Below are 23,448 nucleotides of genomic sequence, written 5' to 3' on the forward strand. Positions count from 1 at the left end.
CAACCCCATTTATAAGGCAAGAAATCCCACTTATTAAACCTGACAGGGCACACCTGTGAAGTGAAAACCATTTCAGGGGACTACCTGTTGAAGCTCATCAAGAGAATGCCAAGAGTGTGCAAAGCAGTAATCAAATCAAAAGGTGGCTACTTTGAAGAACCTAGAATATGACATATTTTCAGTTGTTTCACACTTGTTTGTTATGTATATAATTCCACATGTGTTAATTCATAGTTTTGATGCCTTCAGTGTGAATCTACAATTTTCATAGTCATGCAAATAAAGAAAACTCTTTGAATGAGAAGGTGTGTCCAAACTTTTGGTCTGTACTGTACATACTGACAAGGATCGGGATGTCAACATGCTCCAACATTTTCTCTGCCGGAGATGTCAGACGTGTCTGGCAGTAGGTTGTCTCCCACTCCCCTGTTGAATAAACATGGGTGACCAAATTGATTTTGTATGTTTTTGGAAGGGTGACAGAGATGTTGTTTTAAAAGCCAATAGAAGAAAGTAACTGTGAGGTCTTAGTCCTCACGCTCATATGTGGTATATACACACCAGGAGCCTGCAATAAATTACAGCACAATGTTAATAAGGCTGTTAAAACCCCATCTGTATGTAACGGAAAATATGTGAGCAGAATTCAGGGATCACAGCAAATCTGCAGCAAAATCTGCATGTAAAACTCCCCTACATAAAAATCTCCAAGCAATTGCCGGACTCTTTGGTTATAGCTTTTAACAGTGAGAACATTGTGCCAACAGCAGTGGCATCAGGCTTGTGGTAGTACAATGGTGTGGGATTGCTTTGCTGTCTATACAGCACAACTTGCAATTATTGAAGGAATCCCTAAATCTGTACTGTACCAGAAATGTTTTAAAAAGGTATATTTCATCAAGATATATGTACATAAGTGTGGCTAAGGCCCCGCTTTATGGTAGCCGGATACAACAGTGTACCGCTGGATCCCCTTTGACTATAATGGGATCCTACAGTGAGCCGGCCGTTTTTCAGCATAAATGCCGGGTTTTTAGTTTTCTGTTGTGGAAGACCAAAGAAAGTAGAATTAGATATGAAACCCTGCAAAGAAACAAAGAATCGGGAGGTATAGCAATGCCCAGACCTTTATTATATTTTGTAACTGCTCAGCTGAAACATTTTAAAGGATGGAACATGGATGGAGGAACGGGGCGAAGTGGCAGAATAGCTGAATGGGCATCAGGACGATCTCCGCCCCTGGCGGCCTTGGAAGGGGCAGTGTATCCAAAACTAGGATCTGCCCCAAGTTTGGTGCTTCTGAGTAGGGATGAGCGAATCGACTTCAGATGAAACATCCAAAGTCAATTCGCATAAAACTTTGTTCTAATACTGTATGGAGCAGGAGCTCTATACAGTATTAGAATGTATTGGCTCTGATGAGCCGAAATTATTGCTTTGCAATAACTTCATAAATTTATTTGTACTGTAAAAAACCATTTCCCGAATTCGGGTTCAGTTCTAAGTGGTACCTTGGAACCGGACCCGAGTTCGGGAATTTTTTTTTTACAGTCTAAATCAATTTCTGAAGTTATTATGCGAAGTCTCGCGAGACTTCTTGAAGTAATAACTTCTGCTCATCGGACCCAATACATTCTAATACTGTACGGAGCGCTCGCTCTGTACAGTATTGAAACTAAGTTTTATGCGAATCGACTTTGGATGTTTCATCTGAAGTCGATTCGCTTATCCCTATTGATGACATAATCACATGTCCTTTATCCTATGAGCATCCAGCACCGCGAGAAGTGTGGACCACAGTGAGTGCATCTCTACCCTGTCCTCCTATTCTCCCCCCTCTCACCCTCCCTCACACTTCCCCTCAGGCCACTCAGTTTTTTAATTGTTGGCAATGGCGCAGCTTAGAATCGAAAAACTGACAATCCTGGTATCGAACTGAACCGGTTATCAAAGCATTGAAAAAGTATCAAGACTTTGAGACCAACCCTACATTCTGGAGAAAAAGTACTTTTAAGCCATATACAAATTAGCAGTTAAATACCCTGAGGGTAGGCCCAAGCCACTCTGCGCACCCTTGCTCCTCCTGCTTCTTTTGCCAGTTTTTCCCATCCCTCTCCTTGATTGGTGAGGTCAGGTTTCTGCATTGTCATCTCGCCTAGCCCTTTCAATCAAGAAGAAGAGGTTTTATACTGTTGACCTGTCCTCTGGATAGGTGATCAGCATTTGATCGATGGGGGTCAGACATCGGGGACCCCGCCGATCAGCTGTTTGAGCTCATTAAGCGCAGCATACTACATTGTATAGCAGCTTTGCTTGATAGCACAGCTCAACCCCATTCTCTATTCAAAGAGGCAGAGCAGCGCCTAGGTTATGTGACCCATGAACGTGACGTAACATGGCCTAGGCTAAGCTGCGAGAAGGCCGTGGCGCTACTACGAATGCCCGTGCCTTCTAAAACAGTTGATCATCGGGGGTGCTGACTGTCGGACCCCCATCAATCAGATACTGATGAACTATCCTGAGTATAGGTTATCAGTACATAAATCTCAGAAAACCACTTTAAGTAGGGAAATGGAAAAGTACCACTTGTGATGGTTCAGATGATTACTAAGGAGGCATTTACTTCTATTAATAGGTGTTGGCTACTGCCACACTACATATTTTTCTTTGCATAAAAAAAAGTCATAAAATTCTGCCAATTATACAAGAAAAAACGTTTGAAAAAATGCCACACCCAGAGCAAGCATCTGTGGTCTTTGTTTGCTCCAAAACAAACGCCATAAAAAAGTGGCATTTGTCAAAAAAATACCTGCATACGCTGTGGATTATGCAGGGTTTTTTCTCATGCGTAATACAGTACCAGCAAAGTGAATGAGATTTGACAAATCTTCCATGCGGAAATTGACCTCCTGTTCGGATTTTCAAATCCAAAGCATGCCAATTGCTTGTGCGATTCTGCTCTTCATATACTGTGTAGTGGGGTTGTTAGCATAAACTGAAAATCTGCAACAAAAATGCACAAATAACACACCAAAACCACGATAATAGTGCAGATTTATTTGACTTTTTTGTGCAGATTTCTTACGGATTTTCTGCATACAAATCTGTACTGTGTAATACAGTACCTGGAAGGTTTACTGTATGAGATTTGACAAATCTCATGTACACTTTGATTTTTTGTTCCGTGTGGAAACTGACCTGTCGTGCGGATTTAGAAATGTTTTAAGTACAACGCAGCAGGTTCTTCCATGGGATACGCTGAGGATTTTATCACAGACAAAATCCTCCATCTGAACATAACCTTTGTGTGATTCTTTTGTATGGATTTCACCCTTTTCAATGCAAAACCTCATCAAATCAGCAACGAAAAACACATGCGATTTTTGGGGCGGAAATGTATAGAAATCTGTGCGAATTTTCTTTGTCAGGGCTTATGCACATGAACGTATTTTCTTTCCGTGGCCGTTCCGGTTTTTATGCGGAACCATTCATTTCAATGGGTCCGCAAAAAAACGGAAGTTACTCCCTGTGGATTCCGTTACCGTATGTCCGTTCCGCAAAGAAGTAGAACCATGTCCTATTATTGTCCGCATTATGGACAAGGATAGTACTGTTCTATTAGGGGCAGCTCTTCAGTTCCGTAAATGCACACGGACGTCATCCGTATTTTTTGAGGACCTCAAAATACATACCGTCGTGTGCATGAGACCCAAACCTGTGACCCTGTGCAGGTAGCCTAAGGGTAAATGCACACGTTACAGATTATGTGTGGTTTTTCCACACGGATGTTTGTGCAGAATAAAAAACACTGCATATTTATTTAACAGCAAAGTGAAAGAGATCAGCCAAATCTCATGCAGACATGCATATTTTTATGTGCAGAAATAGACCTGCCATGCAGATTTTTAAATCCACAGCATGTCAATTTTTTTCTGCGGATTTTTTGTGAAGTTTTCACCCTTTGCAATGCAAGGGTGAGATCTGCAACAAAACACATCAAATCTGCAACGAAAACCGCAAGTAACACCTGTCCATTTTGGTGCAGAAATGCAGAGATGTGCACAAATTCAGTTATTAAAACACACCGTATGTAGGTCCCTTATCCGAGTAATGAAAAAAAAAAAAAAACTTATAAAACTCATCAGGACTTACATATACAGTACATTAGTTAAGCTTGATTTCTTAAGAGAAGACCCACACTTACAACTTTGTAGTTCTGTTATTCATATGGCTTTTACCGCCAAAAGCCTGCCTGTGGCCGCGTTTTTCTGCCTTCTATACATCTCAGTAAGAGGCAGTGCTGAGGATTGCGGAGTGGCAGCTTATAGCCACGACCGCACCAAGTCAGGACATGTCCTCAGCGCTGCCTCCCATTAAAATGAATTTGAGACAGAAAGAACCTAGGTGATGGTGTTTTTTTGGCGGAATTTCGGCACAGCTGTGCACACCAAAATTACACTGTAAAACCTGTCATGTGAATGCCCTAAATGTGGGGTCACACACACAGCTTTTGTGACAGTTTTAGATGCAGTTTTTTGAGCCAAACCTACAATTGGGTTGGAAGGGGATAAGAAATATAAAGGAAAAACGTTCTTCCTGCTGGATCCTCTTCTGGACTTGGCTCAATACGGAATCAAAAACACCAGCCGTAGTGATTTCTTTTTACATTGGTCTGGGTTAACACTTTCAGTTTTTTCTGATGCAGTTTTTGAAATGTATGCAGGAGTGTGTTCAAACAGAGGAGAATACTCATCGTTCCTATGTTCCATATTGGCATCAAAAGTCTGAATATGGAAACCTGGCCTGTGACTGTTAGACCTCCTACACACTAAGTATTCGTTCTGTTCCGTGCATTTCGGTCCCCAATGCATGAGTAACCTTCCTGCGGCCGCCGGGACAGATCCAGACCCATTCAACTTTACTGGGTCGACATCCGTCTGTTCCGCAAAATATAGAGCAAGTTCTATCTTTTTGCGGGACAGAAGTACGGAAGGAAACCCACAGAGGTACTCCGTAGGGCTTCTGTAGTTTTCCGTGCTTCCGCTCCGCATTTCCGGATTTGCGGACCCATTCAAGTAAATGGGTCAGCATCCGTGATGCGGAAAGCACACGGAACGGTGCCCGTGTATTGCGGATCTGCATATGCGGTCCGCAATACGGCAACGGGACACATACGTTTGTGTGCAGGAGGCCTTAGATCAGCCAGTGAACCGTAACCTGGGCGTTTACTTAAACCCATGCAGCTGATCACATATTAGAGATAGCATTTTGTTAAAGAGAACCTGGAATTTCTCTTGACTTGTCTTTTTCAGTAAATAACAGTATTTCCCATGAAATAATGTTTAAGCATCTTTTCCCATAACTCTGCATAGTACCTCATTCAGGGCAGTGGAGCCGGTTAATAGGGAAAGATTAGAAAGTTTAATTATATACTGTAAATTTAGATTATGTCATCAGTTTAAGGCCTCAAGCACACGGTTGTTGTTGCCCGTACTGTGGCCTGCAAAGAGCGGGTCCGCAATATACGGGAATCGGCCGTTTGTGCACCGCATCACGGATGCGGACCCATTCACTTGAATGGGTCCGCATTCCGGAAGGTGCGGTGTGGAACGGAGGCACAGAACCCCACTGATTTCAAAATCACCACCGCCAGGAAACTACGTGACAAGGCATCTGCCTTGACGTTCTTAACCCCTGGACGATAAGTGACAGTGAAATTGAATCTGGTAAAAAACAAAGACCATCTGGCCTGCCTCGGGTTCAGTCGTTTAGCCGACTCCAGGTAAGCCAGGTTTTTGTGATCAGTGAACACAGTGATCGGATGAATCCCCCCTCCAACCAATGACGCCATTCCTCAAAAGCCAACTTAATGGCCAGTAGCTCTCTGTTACCCACTGTAACGGATCTCCTGGCACCCCGACCGAGTATCTCCGTTGATATATGCTCCCAGTGCCTCCCGAGGACTCCAAGCACTCCACTCGACACCGATTACCACCACAGGAACCAGGAACAGCTCTTACAAGAGCTAGGAGTAATAACCAGGGGAGTATACACGTATAGCAATCCCCACACACATGAGACAAGGCTCTATGTTGAATGTAAAACAGGAACTCTTTATTGAGGGCTACCCGCCCGTATTTATGCAGGTCCCCATCTGGTGGACACTCCCCCAGGGGACCAGATGGAAGACTGTGACACAGGACAGATATGCAGCAATTCAGGATACACAGACACAATACATCCCCACAATGCATCATGGTTTCCTCCTCTCTGCCCTGGAGACACCCGAGGAGTAATTCAATTATCTCTCAGGACAAAGGGAAATCGCCAATACACATGTGGGGACAACAGGACAGAAATCACCATTTAAACATACAATGTCACAACCCTTACAGTAAACACAGACATTTAACATATCCCCAGATAGCTCAAGTCTGAGTGCATATTATTAGGTGAATGGCACTCAGACTACATGAATACAATAAAATTAGCTATCTGGGTACCCTCACATAACATACAATACAATTACAAAGACAGATGGTTCTGTCACACACCTCAAAACTCCACATATCCCCATAATGTATACATCCATGGATAGCTCTGATCTGGGTGAACAACATATCCAAAAATCACCCAGATCCGAGCAGGGGTTCCCGAATTCCATGGAAGTCACATTTGGCCGACCGCAAGCATGGCTTTCCTGCCCAAAACAGTTCCACAGATTTAAGCTGTGCGGCCGGTCTGTCTTATCCTTTAAAGTTAGTATGGGCCATAATCCTGAGGCAAAAGGCTGGAAAACAGGCCCCTCCAAAACCCAGTGGCGAGGTTATTTTCGCCACACCCACATCATAATTTCTCTCTGCGGAAGAGAGTTTTTTAGAGAAAAAGGTACATGAACGCCATTTACCAGGTGACGGTGATAAAACTGCTCCTACCCCCACCTCGGACGCGTCCACTTCTACAATGAAAAGTTGTAAAAGTATAGGAGCAGAAGAGAAGCAGTCCTTTAATCGCAGAAAAGGCTTGCAATGCCGAATCAGACCACAATGAAACATCTGTACCTTTCTTAGTGATGTCAGTTAAGGGTTTTACTATTGTCGAATAGTTCTGAATACATTTTCGGAAATAGTTCGTGAACCCCGAAAACCACATAAGAGCCTTCAGATTTTCGGGTCGATCCCAGTCCAATACAGCACGGACTTTCTCTTGATCCATTCGAAAACCCGAAGATGACAGCAGGTAGCCCAAAAACTGCACCTCGTGGACAGCAAAAACACACTTCTCTAATTTTGCGTACAATTTATTATCTCTTAGGATCTGTAACACCTGTCTAACGTAATCCTGGTGTGTCTCCCCACAAGGTGATGAAAAATGTAATTCACAAAAAGCTGGAAAACCGCAGGAGCATTGGTCAACCCAAAAGGCATGACCAGATTCTCAAAGTGCCCCTCAGAAGTAGAGATAGCCTTCCGGTTCGACCGGCGGTCGTTTCACGGCGAACTTCGCTGAACATGCAAACATATGGTGATATTCGCACGCGCCATATTTTTTCGCATAGCGCCGAACTTTGACCCATGACACATCAATCAGGTGGGACAGGACAGCCAATTGAGATGTTTCAGCACATGGACACACCCCCAACCCTATAACAGAACCCAATCTGGCAGCCATTTTACATTATGTATTTTGCCAGTGTAGGGAGAGGTTCCATTTTGGAGCAGGGACAGTTAGGGACACCAAACGCTAGCTAATAGGGCCACAAAAAGTCCTTTTAAGGACTGGTATAGGTGTGCTATCGATAGGTGTAATATAGAGGGGTGTGATATACTTATAATATACTTTCTATTCTAACATAGAAATTATATTATACTGTATTTGTATTGTGCAGGAGTTGTGTACAGTTCTGCTGCGATATTGGAGCTAGATAGAGGGACAAACACTATTGGAGTAACTAATTGCAACGGGTGTGATATACCAGTTGCCCCTAAAAAAAACTGCTTGAGGGCTGCGATATACCTTCCACAAAATCCTGATTGAGGGTGCTATATACCTGTTTCTGCCAAATACTGATTGAGGGGAGCTATATACCAGTTTCCAACAAATACTGATTGAGGGGTGCTATATACCTGTTTCCACAAAATACTGATTGAGGGGTGCCATATACCTTCTTCCGCAAAATACTGATTGAGGAGTGCTATTGCTATATACCTTCTTCGACCAAATACTGATTGAGGCTGCGATACACCTGCTTCCACAAAATACTGATTGAGGGGTGCCATATACCTATTTCCGCAAATACTGATTGAGGGGTGCTATATACCTGTTTCCGCCAAATACTGATTGAGGGGTGCTATATACCTATTTCCGCCAAATGCTGATTGAGGGGTGCTTTATACCTGTTTCACCAAATACTGATTGAGGGGTGCTATATAGCAGTTTCCGCCAAATGCTGATTGAGGGGTGCTATATACCTTCTTCCACGAAATACTGATTGAGGGGTGCCATATACCTTCTTCCACTAAATACTGATTGAGGGGTGCTATTGCTATATACTTTATTCCACAAAATACTGATTGAGGGGTGCTATATACCTTCTTCCACAAAATCCTGATTGACGGGTGCTATATACCTGTTTCCACCAAATACTGATTGAGGGGTGCTATATAGCAGTTTACGCCAAATGCTTATTGAGGGGTGCTATATACCTTCTTCCACAAAATACTGATTGAGGGGTGCCATATACCTGTTTCCTCTAAATACTGATTGAGGGGTGCCATATACCTGTTTCCGCCAAATACTAATGAGCGGTGCCATATACCTTCTTCACAAAATACTGTTAGACTGTGCTGTGGCTGTTGTGCCTGCAAGCCAAGAGCCACACGGTCGTGAACTCCTTTCAGCTCTGCAGTCACAGGCCGATCAGTGGCTAACCCCGCTGAATTTTACAGTTGGTAAAGTGGTGTGCGACAATGGTGCCAATCTGCTGAGCGCACTGAAACAGGGCAAAATGACACATGTGCCGTGCATGGCACACGTCCTAAACTTAGTTGTGCAACGATTAGTTGCCAAATACCCCGGTGTCCACGACGTATTGCGGCAGGCCAGGAAAATCTCTGACCATTTTAGAAGATCTTACATGGCTATGGCTCGCCTTGCTGACTTTTAGCGGTGACACCACTTGACCGTCAGACATCTGATTTGTGACTGCCCGACGCGCTGGAACTCCACCTTGTATCTGCTTGATAGGCTGCTCCAGCAGAAACGTGCAGTTAACGACTACCTGTACAAACTCTGCGGCAGGACAGGTTCTGGGGAGCTTGGTTTCTTTTCACCTCGCCAGTGGCTGCTCATGCGCGACACATGCAAACTTCTGCGACCATTTGATGAGATCACCAAACTAGTCAGTCGCACCCAGGGCGCCATCAGTGACATCGTACCTTACGACTTCTTTCTGGAGCGTGCATTGCGTTGCGTCATTGATCAAGCTGTCGAGGAGCAGGAGCTGGAAGATGAGGAAGTCACAATGATGAATGAATTCCCTGGGGGGGCTACTCCATCTGAGAGAAGTCAGCAGGAGGTCTGAAGAGGAGTCAAAGGAGGATGGTGGCTGGGGGAGGAGGAGGAGGAGGAGGAGGAGCATTAAGAGCAGGCTTTAAACTACTTGGGGATCCCTGGTGTTGTCCGTGACTGGGGGAGGAGACCGAGGACGACATTCTCCTGGGCGATGAGCAGGAGCCAGGGCGCTCCACCGCTTCCAATTTAGTGCAAATGGGGGCCTTTATGCTCCAGTGTTTGAAGAGGGACCCCCGTATAAAAAGCATAAAGGTCAAGGACCTGTACTGGGTGGCAACGTACTTAGACCCCTGGTAAAAACACAAAATGGCGGACATGTTGCCAGCATCACAGAGGGCTTTCAGAATACAGCATTTCCAGGCCTTGCTGCGAGAGATGCTGCATTCTGCTGTTGCGGGCACTGGCAAAAGAATTTCCACCCACAGCGAAACAGGTGGGGGTACCAATCCTACCGCGCCTGCAAAGAGAGGGCGGCTTGAAGATGTGTTGGTCACTTCGGATATGAGATTATTCTTGCAGCCAACCCATCGACAGCTGCCCTCCGGATCCAGCCTCAGGGAACGCCTAGACCGACAGGTGTCCGACTACATTGGGTTAATGGACGATGTGGACGCTCTGAGAAGCGAGGAACACCCTTGACTACTGGGTGTGCAGGCTTGACCTGCAGCCAGAGCTGGCACAATTTGCCATGGAACTTTGGCTTGCCCTCATTGAATGTCCTGTCCGAAAGGACGTTCAGTGTGGACTACCACACATTTTAAAAAATTAATGAGGCATGAATCTCGGAGGAATTCAACACCTGTGATGACCACGTGTAATTGAATTTCTTTATGCCAGCCCACATATATCTACCACCACCCAGAACAAAGAATGGCCCTTGCCCTATGTACGGTCAGGTCCATAAATATTGGGACATCGACACAATTCAAAAAATTTGGGCTCTATACACCACCACAATGGATTTGAAATGAAAAGAACAAGATGTGCTTTAACTGCAGACTGTCAGCTTTAATTTGAGGGTGTTTACACCCAAATCAGGTGAACGTTGTAGGAATTACAACAGTTTGCATATGTGCCTCCCACTTGTTAAGGGACCAAAAGTAATGGGACAGAATAATAATCATAAATCAAACTTTCACTTTTTAATACTTGGTTGCAAATCTGCTGGGTTTCATCCCTATCGATGCTCTGCCAGGCCTCTACTGCAACTGTCTTCAGTTCCTGCTTGTTCTTGGGGCATTTGCCCTTCAGTTTTGTCTTCAGCAAGTGAAATGCATGCTCAATCGGATTCAGGTCAGGTGATTGACTTGGCCATTGCATAACATTCCACTTCTTTCCCTTAAAAAACTCTTTGGTTGCTTTTGCAGTATGTTTTGGGTCATTGTCCATCTGCACTGTGAAGCGCCGTACAATGAGTTCTGAAGCATTTGGCTGAATATGAGCAGATAATATTGCTCGAACCACTTCAGAATTCATCCTGCTGCTTTTGTCAGCAGTCACATCATCAATAAATACAAAAGAACCAGTTCCATTGGCAGCCATACATGCCCACACCATGACACTACCACTACCATGCTTCACTGATGATGTGGTATGCTTAGGATCATGAGCAGTTCCTTTCCTTCTCCATACTCTTCACTTCCCATTACTCTGCTACCAGTTGATCTTGGTCTCATCTATCCATATGATGTTGTTCCAAAACTGTGAAGGCTTTTTTAGATGTCGTTTGTCAAACTCTAATCTGGCCTTCCTGTTTTTGAGGCTCACCAATGGTTTACATCTTGTGGTGAACCCTCTGTATTCACTCTGGTGAAGTCTTCTCTTGATTGTTGACTTTGACACACATACACCTACCACCTGGAGAGTGTTCTTGATCTGGCCAACTGTTGTGAAGGGTGTTTTCTTCACCGGGAAAATAATTCTTCGGTCATCCACCACAGTTCCGTGGTCTTCTGGGTCTTTTGGTGTTGCTGAGCTCACCGGTGCGTTCCTTCTTTTTAAGGGCTCTTTCACACCTGCGTTCTTTCTTCCGGCATAGAGTTCCATCATCGGGGCTCTATGCCGGAGAATCCTGATCAATTTTATCCTAATGCATTCTGAATGGAGAGAAATCCGTTCAGGATGCATCAGGATGTCTTCAGTTCCGGAACGTTTTTTTGGCCGGAGAAAATACTGCAGCATGCTGCGCTTTTTGCTCCGGCCAAAAATCCTGAAGACTTGCCGCAAGGCCGGATCCGGAATTAATGCCCATTGAAAGGCATTGATCCGGATCCGGCCTTAAGCTAAACGTCGTTTCGGCGCATTGCCGGACCCGACATTTAGCTTTTTCAGAGTGGTTACCATGGCTGCCGGGACGCTAAAGTCCTGGCAGCCATGGTAAAGTGTAGCGGGGAGCGGGGGAGCAGCATACTTACCGTCCGTGCGGCTCCCGGGGCGCTCCAGAGTGACGTCAGGGCGCCCCAAGCGCATGGATCACGTGATCACATGGATCACGTCATCCATGCACATAGGGCGCTCTGACGTCATTCTGGAGCGCCCCGGGAGCCGCACGGACTGTAAGTATACCGCTCCCCCGCTCCCCACTACTACTATGGCAACCAGGACTTTAATAGCGTCCTGGGTGCCATAGTAACACTGAAAGCATTTTGAAGACGGCTCCGTCTTCAAATGCTTTCAGTACACTTGCGTTTTTCCGGATCCGGCGGGCACCTCCGGCAACGGAAGTGCACGCCGGATCCCAACAACGCAGTGTGAAAGAGGCCTAAGAATGTTCCAAAACAGTTGTTTTGGCCATGCCTAATGTTTTTTGCTATCTCTCTGATGGGTTTGTTGTGTTTCTTCAGCCTAATGATGGCTTGCTTCACTGATAGTGAAAGCTCTTTGGATCTCATCTTGAGAGTTGACAGCAACGGATTCCAAATGCAATAGCACACTTGAAATGAACTCTGGACCTTTTATCTGCTCATTGTAATTGGGATAATGCGGGAATAACACACACCTGGCCAGGAACAGCTGAGAAGCCAATTGTCCATTACTTTTGGTCCCTCAACAAGTGGGAAGCACATATGCAAACTGTTGTAATTCTACACCGTTCACCTGATTTGGATGTAAATACCCTCAAATTAAAGCTGACAGACAGCAGTTAAAGCAGATTGTTTCATTTCAAATCCATTGTGGTGGTGTATAGAGCCACAAATGTTAGAATTATGTCGGTTTCCCAATATTATGGACCGGACTGTATATACAGCGGCATAAAAGGCCTTTTATGTCAGGTGAATGCTAATTTTTGGGGCCTGTATTGGCCGACAGTTACATATTTATCCTGTGACCGCCTAATGCACCTCCAGCCACAGAATCCAAAGTTCTGTGCTGCCAGGTGAATGCTATTGCCTATTTCTTGGGGCCTGTACTGACTAACAGTTAAATTTTTTATCTCCAGCCACATAATCACGCCCCTGTCTCACTCTTCTGCCTCTCATTATGGTGGCGTATGAACCGCATCATTATAAGGACCTTCTATATCCACAGGGTCATGTGACTGTGCCCCCCACCCCGTATTGTGCCCCCCACCCTATACTGTGCCCACTTATACCCTGCATTGTGCCCCATCACCACACCCTGTGCAGTCCCCCTAGTCATTCCCTTAATGTGCCCTCTTATACCCTTTTATCTGGTCACGGTATGGCGGTGTTATCCAGTCACTGTACAGAGGTGTTATCTGGTCAATGTATGGCGGTGGTATCCAATAACTGATGGCCATACCCTGCCCACGCCATCCTTTTTTAGACCTGGCATGAGCGGGAAAAATATGCAGATTGCGGTGCTAAGGACCTTTGCGCCACAATCTGTGTCAGAAATACGCCTAACAGAGACGTATTTCTATATAATAAATGACAACCTAATTGTATTATTATTCGGGGGGTGGGGCTAATATCTTTATATTATATAGATACTAGTGTATTATACTGTGCCCCGTATTTCCCAGTAGAAAATAATCCTTGGGAAACACAGTCCTCATCCCTGACCACCAGGACCAGTAGCGCTCTGTCAGTACATGGCGGCCTCTCCTCTCCGCCACGCTGCTCCGCTTTGTTCTGGTGCTTATTCTGACACTATGGCTTGGTTCACATCCTATTTTTGCCATCCATTTAATGTATACCAAAAATGTATGCGTTAACAGATGCCTTCGACTGATGCCGTACAGTGGCATCCTTTCACCATACAGTTCCATGGTAGAATTTTTTTTTACGTTAACGTATGCATTTTTTTTAATGGACTCTGCAGGATACAAAAACGTGGAGTGCTACGCATTTGTATACATCAAACCGAATGAAAGAAAAATGTTCTAGCTCCAGCAGGGCTAATTTTTGAGAGTTTCCTTTAAGACGTATAAAAATGGCCCCTTATTAAAATACACATTTTTTGTGGGAATTTTTGCCAATGATCCCCCTCTGGTATATCATTGTCCATGTTGTGGATTATTTGTGTACTTCTAGTAAGTGTTTGCTGGCTGCAAATATGACCTGAGGGTTTTTCAGGTTCGCCTGCCATTAAAGTGAATGGGGCCCGCTGCGAACATGCGGTTCGCGAACATTTGATCGCGAACGCGCGTTTTGCGAATCGCCCGGCTGATGTTCGTCCATCACTACTCAGGAGTATTAAAAGCTGTCTTTCCATTCACCCCCTACCTTGATGCTAACCAGATTATATGCCTCCTTAATCCATTTTAGAGAACACTTTGGCACGCTAACACTCTGGGTAAACAAATTGGGAATCAAAGGAAGCGGGTAAGGATCACGGACGTAATCCGATTGAGTTCACGGAAATCCAGACATGGCCAAAGACCTCTGTCCTCTTTTTTAACAAAAAAGATACTCTGCTGCCACGGAGACTTGGAAGGTCTTATGTGTCGATTAGCCAAACTCTCAGCAATATACTCTCTCATGGCCAGTCTTTCAGTCCAGAAAGGTTATACAATCTATATTTTGCCAATTTAGTTTGGGAATAAGGTTGATAGGACAATCATATTCCCGATGCGGAGGTAAATCCTGGCATCCACTCTCAGATAATACATTGGCAAAATTAGATATAAAAGAGGGTAATGTCTTAGTAGTTAAAACAGAAAAAGAGTATTCAGACAAATTGTCACCCCAATCCAGAATCTGTCTAGATTGCCAATCGATGGCTGGATTGTGCTTGCTTAATTATGTTAAACCCAGAACCACCAGAGCAGGGAGACCCTCCAACACAAAACACGAGATAAATTCTTGATGAAAGTAACCCACTCTTAATCTGATATCATGCACCACTGAGATAAACATTTCTGAGTTACAGTTGTTTTCAAAATTATTCAACCCCCACTGAAATTGAGTGTTTTGGCCAGTTTGACATTGATTTTGATCATTTCAGTCATCTTGTTTACAATTAAATCAAAGAGGCACTTGTAAGTCAGACAAATATAACATAACATTTATAATGAAATAACCACAAATGTCTTTTCTGTGCTCACATCATTATCAGTTTTATTCAACCCCCCAAGTGACATTCAATCTTAGTACTTAGTACAACATCCTTTCCAGTTATAACAGCTTTTAAAACGTGAAGCATAGCTTGACACAAGTGTCTTGCAGCGATCTACGGGTATCTTCGCCCATTCTTCATGGGCAAAAGCCTCCAGTTCAGTCACATTCTTAGGCTTGCGCGCTGCAACTGCTTTCTTTAAGTCCCACCAGGTTCTCAATCGGATTTAAGTCTGGTGACTGCGATGGCCACTTCAAAATGTTCCAGCCTTTAATCTGCAACCATGCTCTAGTGTACTTGGAGGTATGCTTGAGATCATTGTCCTGTTGAAAGGTCCAACGTCTCCCAAGCCTCAGGTTTGTGACGGACTGCATCACATTTCATCCAATATCTCCTGGTACTGAAGAGAATTCATGGTACCTAGCACACGCTGAAGCTTCCCTGTACCTGTAGAAGCAAAACAGCCCCAAAGCATGATTGACCCCCCACCATGCTTCACAGTAGGCAAGGTGTTCTTTTCTTCATAGGCCTTGTTCTTCCTCCTCCAAACATAGCTTTGATCCATGGGCCCAAACAGTTCTAATTTTGTTTCATCAGTCCACAGAACACTATCCCAACTTTTGTGGTTTGTCCACATGACTTTTGGCATACTGCAGTCGACTCTTCTTATTCTTTGGAGACAGCAAGGGGGTGCGCCTGGGAGTTCTGGCATGGAGGCCTTCATTACGCAGTGTGCGCCTTATTGTCTGAGCTGAAACTTCAGTACCCACATCTGACAAATCTTTTTTCAGTTCCTCAGCAGTCACATGGGACTTTTCTCCACTTTGCGCTTCAGGTAGCGCACAGCAGTCGAAGTCAGCATCTTCTTTCTGCACGACCAGTAGCGTTTCAACAGTGGCCCTTTGCCTTGAATTTGCGAATGATGCTTCCTATGGTGTCTCTTGGTATGTTTTTAACATCTTTGCAATCTTCTTATAGCCATTGCCCTTCCTGTGAAGAGAAATCACCTCTTCTCTTGTCTTCCTGGACATTCTCTTTACTTCACCATGTTTGTAAACACACAGTAAATGTCTAGAAGGAGCTGAGTATCACAGTCCTTTTAAATCTGCCTAATTGGTGCTTATTATGCTTGATTGCTGCTCCCTTGACATCCACAGGTGTTTTCAATACCTGATTGAAAACACTTGAATGAACCTCTGTTCTTAAGAGTGGTAGTCTTTAAACCGCCTCCGGACCGCCGATCGCAGCGACGCGTCCTGGAGGCGGTCGATTCATTCCTCCTAGACGCATATGCGCGTCCTCTCGCGAGACGCGAGATTTCCTGTGAACGCGCGCACACAGGCGCGCGCGTTCACAGGATCGGAAGGTAAGCGAGTGGATCTCCAGACTGCCAGTGGCGATCGTTCGCTGGCAGGCTGGAGATGCGATTTTTTTAACCCCTAACAGGTATATTAGACCGCTGTTTTTGATAACAGCGTCTAATATCCTGCCTACTGGTCCTCTGGTGGTCCTTTTGTTTGGATCGACCACCAGAGGACACAGGTAGCCTCAGTAATATGTAGCTCAAACACCACTTACACTACACCCCCCCCTGTCACTTATTAACCCCTTATTAACCCATGATCACCCCATATAGACTCCCCTGATAACGGACGTCTGAATGGAGCCTTACTGGGGGGTGTTCAATGACGGGGGTGATCACCACCATATAGACTCCCTGATCACCCCCCTTTTATTTGATCACCCCCCTGTCATTGATCACCCCCCTGTAAGGCTCCTTCAGAAGTCGTATGTTTTTTACGGACCCACGGATACATGGATCAGATCCGCAAAACACGTACAGACATCTGAATGGAGCCTTACAGGGGGGTGATCAATGACAGGGGGGTGATCACCCCATATAGACTCCCTGATCACCCCCCTGTCATTGATCACCCCCCTGTAAGGCTCCATTCAGACGTCCGTATGATTTTTACGGACCCACGGATACATGGATCGGATCCGCAAAACACGTACGGACATCTGAATGGAGCCTTACAGGGGGGTGATCAATGACAGGGGCTGATCACCCCATATAGACTCCCTGATCACCCCCCTGTCATTGATCACCCCCCTGTCATTGATCACCCCCCTGTAAGGCTCCATTCAGACGTACGTTTTTTGTTTTTTTACGGATCCACGGATACATGGATCGGATCCGCAAAACACGTACGGACATCTGAATGGAGCCTTACAGGGGGGTGATCAATGACAGGGGGGTGATCACCCCATATAGACTCCCTGATCACCCCCCTGTCATTGATCACCCCCCTGTAAGGCTCCATTCAGACGTCCGTATGATTTTTACGGATACATGATCGGAACCGCAAAACACGTACGGACGTCTGAATGGAGCCTTACAGGGGGGTGATCAATGACAGGGGGGGTGATCAATGACAGGGGGGTGGATCAGGGAGTCTATATGGGGTGATCACCCCCCTGTCATTGATCACCCCCCAGTAAGCTCCATTCAGATGTCCGTATGTGTTTTGCGGATCCGTTCCATGTATCCTTGGATCCGTAAAAATCATACGGACGTCTGAATGGAGCCTTACAGGGGGGTGATCAATGACAGGGGGGGTGATCAATGACAGGGGGAGGGATCAGGAAGTCTATATGGGGTGATCACCCCCCTGTCATTGATCACCCCCCTGTAAGCTCTCCATTCAGATGTCCGTATGTGTTTTGCGGGATCCGATCCATGGTTCTCCGTGGATCCGTAAAAAACATACGGACGTCTGAATGGAGCCTTACAGTGGGGTGATCAATGACAGGGGGGTGATCATCCCATATAGACTCCCTGATCACCCCCCTGTCATTGATCACCCCCCTGTCTTGATCACCCCTGTAAGGCTCCATTCAGAATTTTTTTTGGACCAAGTTAGCGGAAATCTATTTTTTTTCTTACAAAGTCTCATATTCCACTAACTTGTGTCAAAAAATAAAATCTCACATGAACTCACAATACCTCACGGAATCCAAATGCTGTAAAATTTTTTAGACGTTTATATTCCTGACTTCTTCTCACGCTTTAGGGCCCCTAAAATGCCAGGGCAGTATAAATACCCCACATGTGACCCCATTTCGGGAAAGTAGGACAACCCCAAGGTATTCGCTTGAGGGGCATACTGAGTCCATGAAAGATTGAAATTTTTGTCCAAGTTAGTGGAAAGGGAGACTTTGTGAGAAAAAAAAAAAAAAAAAAAAACAATTTCCGCTATCTTGTGCAAAAAAAAAATAATTCTATGAACTCGCCATGCCCCTCATTGAATATCTTGGGGTGTCTTCTTTCCAAAATGGGGGTCACATGTGGGGTATTTATACTGCTCTGGCATTTTTAGGGGCCCTAAAGCGTGAGAAGAAGTCTGGGATCCAAAAGTCTAAAAATGCCCTCCTAAAAGTAATATGGGCCCTTTGCGCATCTAGCTGCAAAAAATGTCACACATCTGGTATCGCCGTACTCAGGAGAAGTAGGGCAATGCGTTTTGGGGTGTCATTTTACATATACCCATGCTGGGTGAGAGAAATATCTCGGTCAAATGCCACTTTGTATAAAAAAATTGAAAAGTTGTCCTTTTGCCGAGATATTTATCTCACCCAGCATGGGTATATGTAAAATGACACCCCAAAACACATTGCCCAACTTCTCCTGAGTACTGGTAATACCACATGGTGTGACACTTTTTTGCAGCCTAGGTGGGCAAAGGGGCCCACATTCCAAAGAGCACCTTTAGGATTTCACAGGTCATTTTTACAGAATTTGATTTCAAACTCCTACCACACATTAGGGCCCCTAGATGCCAGGACGTATAACTACCCCACAAGTGACCCCCATTTTGGAAAGAAGACTTCCCAAGGTATTCCGTGAGGGGGCATGGCGAGTTCCTAGAATTTTTTATTTTTTGTCACAAGTTAGCGGAAAAATGATGATTTTTTTATTTTTATTTTTTCATACAAAGTCTCATATTCCACTAACTGTGACAAAAAATAAAAACTTCCATGAACAAACTATGCCCATAGCACAAATACCTGGGGGTGTCTTCTTTCCAAAATGGGGTCACTTGTGGGGTAGGTATATACTGCCCTGGCATTTAGGGGCCAAAATGCGTGCGAAGTATGTTTGAAATCAAATCTGTAAAAAATGGCCGGTGAAATCTGAAAGGTGCTCTTTGAATGTAGGCCCCTTTGCCCACCTAGGCTGCAAAAAAGTGTCACACATCTGGTATTGCCGTACTCAGGAGAAGTTGCGGAATGTGTTTTTGGGGTGTCATTTTACATATACCATGCTGGGTGAAAGAAATATCTTGGCAAAAGACAACTTTTCCAATTTTTTTATACAAAGTTGGCAATTGACCAAGATATTTATCTCACCCAGCATGGGAATATGTAAAATGACACCCCAAAACACATTGCCCAACTTCTCCTGAGTACGGCAATACCCATGTGTGACACTTTTTGCAGCCTAGGTGGGCAAAGGGGCCCACATTCCAAAGAGCACCTTTAGGATTTCACAGGTCATTTTTTTACACATTTTGATTTCAAACCACACATTAGGGCCCCTAGATGCATGGTCAGTATAACTACCCCACAAGTGACCCCATTTTGGAAAGAAGACTCCCCAAGGTATTTCGTGATGGGCATAGTGAGTTCATGGAAGTTTTTATTTTTTTTGTCACAAGTTAGTGGAATATGAGACTTTGTAAGAAAAAAATTAAATAAAAAAATCATCATTTTCCGCTAACTTGTGACAAAAAATAAAATATTCTAGGAACTCGCCATGCCCATCAGCGAATACCTTAGGGTGTCTACTTTCCGAAATGGGGTCATTTGTGGGGTGTTTGTACTGTCTGGCCATTGTAGAACCTCAGGAAACATGACAGGTGCTCAGAAAGTCAGAGCTGCTTCAAAAAGCGGAAATTCACAAATTCAGTGCGCCTGCGCCGATGACGTCTTCCTCTTTCGGTGATGTCATCGGCGCAGGCGCACTGAGGGAGTGCTGAGGATACGAGCCTCCTCATCTCAGAGCGCCTGCGCCGAATGACGCGAGGCGCGCGATTTTTGAATTACTGACAGGGCCAGCCGGAGGAGGAGATCACGGCTGGCCCTGTCAATCAACACGGCGAGGGGCCGGATTTCTGCAGCAGCTACCAGCAAGTAGACGCCCTACATGCTGGTAGAGCCCTCATTTTACATATTATAAAAGTTTATTTTATAAGAATCGGCCGCATGAAAGTAAGTAAGAGCATTATATTCTCCTATATCGCACTATGAGGAATCTAACTATCCAAAAAAACAAAATGAGTTTTGCGGGGTGACAGAAACCCTTTAAGGGGTTGAATAATTGTGTCAATGAAGAAATCACAAAAAAAAACATTTAATACTGTATTACAGAAACAATTGATGTCATTTTAGTTGCATTTGGTTCTTTAAAAAGTCCTTGTAAGATTTTCATTCTGAACACAATTACAAATTTACACTAAATTCCCTAAAACCCTTTACAGCATTGGGGGTTGAATAATTTGGAACACAACTGTAGGTGCAGAATCAATACCAAAAATGGAAATGTTTTTTTCTAATGCACTTGGTGACAATCCGTGCATATGGACGAACTAAGCATCAATCAATTTCACCCAGGCCCCGCTATCGATAAATACCTCAATCCCCACAGTTTATGACTATAGCGCCACCTCAGCAGTCAGGAGAAATCTGTTACTACCATTCAAAGACAAATGCACATTTTCTGACTCTCCTCTCACCCCTCCAAGAGTCAGATGGAATTAAATGTCCCTTTTTTTCTTTTTGCTGTTGAATATACAGGGGAGTGCAGAATTATTAGGCAAATTAGTATTTTGACCACATCATCCTCTTTATGCATGTTGTCTTAACTCCAAGCTGTATAGGCTCGAAAGCCTACTACCATTTAAGCATATTAGGTGATTTGCATCTCTGTAATGAGAAGGGGTGTGGTCTAATGACATCAACACCCTATATTAGGTGTGCATAATTATTAGGCAACTTCCTTTCCTTGGCAAAATGGGTCAAAAGAAGGCCTTGACAGGCTCAGAAAAGTCAAAATAGTGAGATATCTTGCAGAGGGATGCAGCACTCTTAAAATTGCAAAGCTTCTGAAGCGTGATCATCGAACAATCAAGCGTTTCATTCAAAATAGTCAACAGGGTCGCAAGAAGCGTGTGGAAAAACACAAGGCGCAAAATAACTGCCCATGAACTGAGAAAAGTCAAGCGTGCAGCTGCCAAGATGCCACTTGCCACCAGTTTTGGCCATATTTCAGATCTGCAACATCACTGGAGTGCCCAAAAGCACAAGGTGTGCAATACTCAGAGACATGGCCAAGGTAAGAAAGGCTGAAAGACGACCACCACTGAACAAGACACACAGCTGAAACGTCAAGACTGGGCCAAGAAATATCTCAAGACTGATTTTTCTTTTGGTTTTATGGACTGATGAAAATGAGAATGAGACTTGATGGGCCAGATGGATGGGCCCGTGGCTGGATGTAAAGGGCAGAGAGCTCCAGTCCGACTCGGACCCAGCAAGGTGGAGGTGGAGATACTGGTTTGGGCTGTTTCATCAAAGTTGAGGCTTTGTGAGGCCTTTTCCGGGTGGAGGAATGGAGTCAAGCTCAACTCCCAGTCCTACTTGCCAGTTTCTGGAAGACAACCTTCTTCAAGCAGTGTTACAGGAAGAAGTCCTGCATCCTTCAAGAAAAACATGATTTTCATGCAGGTCATGCTCCATCCCACGGCTCCAAGTACTTCCACACACAAGCGTGAGCTGGCAAGAAAAGGGTATAAAAGAAGAAATCTAATGACATGGCCCTCCTTGTTCACCTGATCTGAACCCCATTGAGAACCTGTGGTCCATCATCAATGTGAGATTTACAAGGAGGGAAAACAGTACACCTCTCTGAACAGTGTCTGGGAGGCTGTGGTTGGCTGCTGCACGCAATGTTGATGGTGAACAGATCAAAACACTGACAGAATCCATGGATGGCAGGCTTTTGAGTGTCCTTGCAAAGAAAGGTTGGCTATATTGTCACTGATTTGTGTTTTTGTTTGTTTTTGAATGTCAGAAATGTATATTTGTGAATGTTGAGATGTTATATTGGTTTCACTGTAAAAATAAATAATTGAAATGGGGTATATATTTGTTTTTTGTTAAAGTTGCCTAATAATTATGCACAGTAATAGTCACCTGCACACACAGATATCCCCCTAAAATAGCTAAAACTAAAAACAAACAAAAACTACTTCCAAAAGTATTCAGCTTTGATATTAATGAGTTTTTTTTGGGTTCATTGAAACATGGTTTTTGTTCAATAATAAAATTAATCCTCAAAAATACAACTTGCCTAATAATTCTGCACTTCCCTGTATGGACATACTCTGATAAAATGTCCCTTCTGTCTGCAGAAAAACACACTCCCTTCCTATTACCAGTATGCTTAAAAGAGATCTAGGAGTAGCTCACATAGCAGCCTCCAGAGACACGGGGGTTTCAAGAAAGGCCAAAGCGTCCTTCAGCCTCTCTGATACTGATAACCCTTGACAAAACTGGCTATGAGAGCAGGATCGTTCCACTCTGTGTCCGTAGCCCACCTCCTAAATTCAGAGCAATAAATGTCAGTGGAACGATCACCGTGATGAAGGCCGCGCAGCTTGGTTTCAGGCTAGAGAGGTCCGATCCGGATCATCATAGATAAGACCCAAATCTTTGAAAAATATCATCTACAGACCGGAGAGACTGCGACCCGGTCGACAGAGAAAAAGCAAATGACTGTGCATCCCATTTGGCTAGTTTCACACTAGCGGCAGGTGAGTCTGGCAGGCTGTACCAGCGGGTGAACTGCCTGGCGGATCTGTCATGCCGCTAGTTCACATGTACCCCGGACATCCGCTCCGTCCCCATTGACTATAATGGGGCGGGGTTCTGGCGGCAGTACGGCAGCGCACAGCGAGAGACAGTCGGACTAAAAGTACTTCATGTCGTAGTTTTAGTCCGGCTGCCTCTTGCCGTACTGCCGCCGGAACTCCGCCCCCATTAAGTCAATCGGGACGGAGCGGCAGTCCGGGGGCACACGTGAACTAGCGGTAGGATGGATCCGACAGGCTGTTCACCCGCCGTAACAGCCTGCCCGACTCCCCTGCCGCAAATGTGAAAGTACCCTTAAGGCAAGGAAAGAACAACACTGACTCGCTGTTTCTTATCCCCAGATGAGTGTGGACGTAGCCTAAAATACAGTTTGCACGCCTCCCTAACAAAATGAAATTATCATGTCTCCCAAAGAATCTGTCT

General features: G+C 44.7%; 1 protein-coding gene across 1 annotated transcript in view; it reads left to right on the plus strand.

The window, feature by feature from the left end:
• The window catches only part of PDE5A (phosphodiesterase 5A), a 404,052-nt gene that overhangs the window by 160,549 nt on the left and 220,055 nt on the right, over nucleotides 1-23,448 (plus strand). The window contains exon 4 of the mRNA XM_040418267.1: nucleotides 18,226-18,240. Coding sequence (XP_040274201.1) covers nucleotides 18,226-18,240 — 15 coding nt within the window. The remainder of the gene's footprint in view (nucleotides 1-18,225; nucleotides 18,241-23,448) is intronic.

The sequence above is a fragment of the Bufo bufo genome, chromosome 2 (assembly GCF_905171765.1).
Source record: "Bufo bufo chromosome 2, aBufBuf1.1, whole genome shotgun sequence".
NCBI lineage: Eukaryota > Metazoa > Chordata > Amphibia > Anura > Bufonidae > Bufo > Bufo bufo.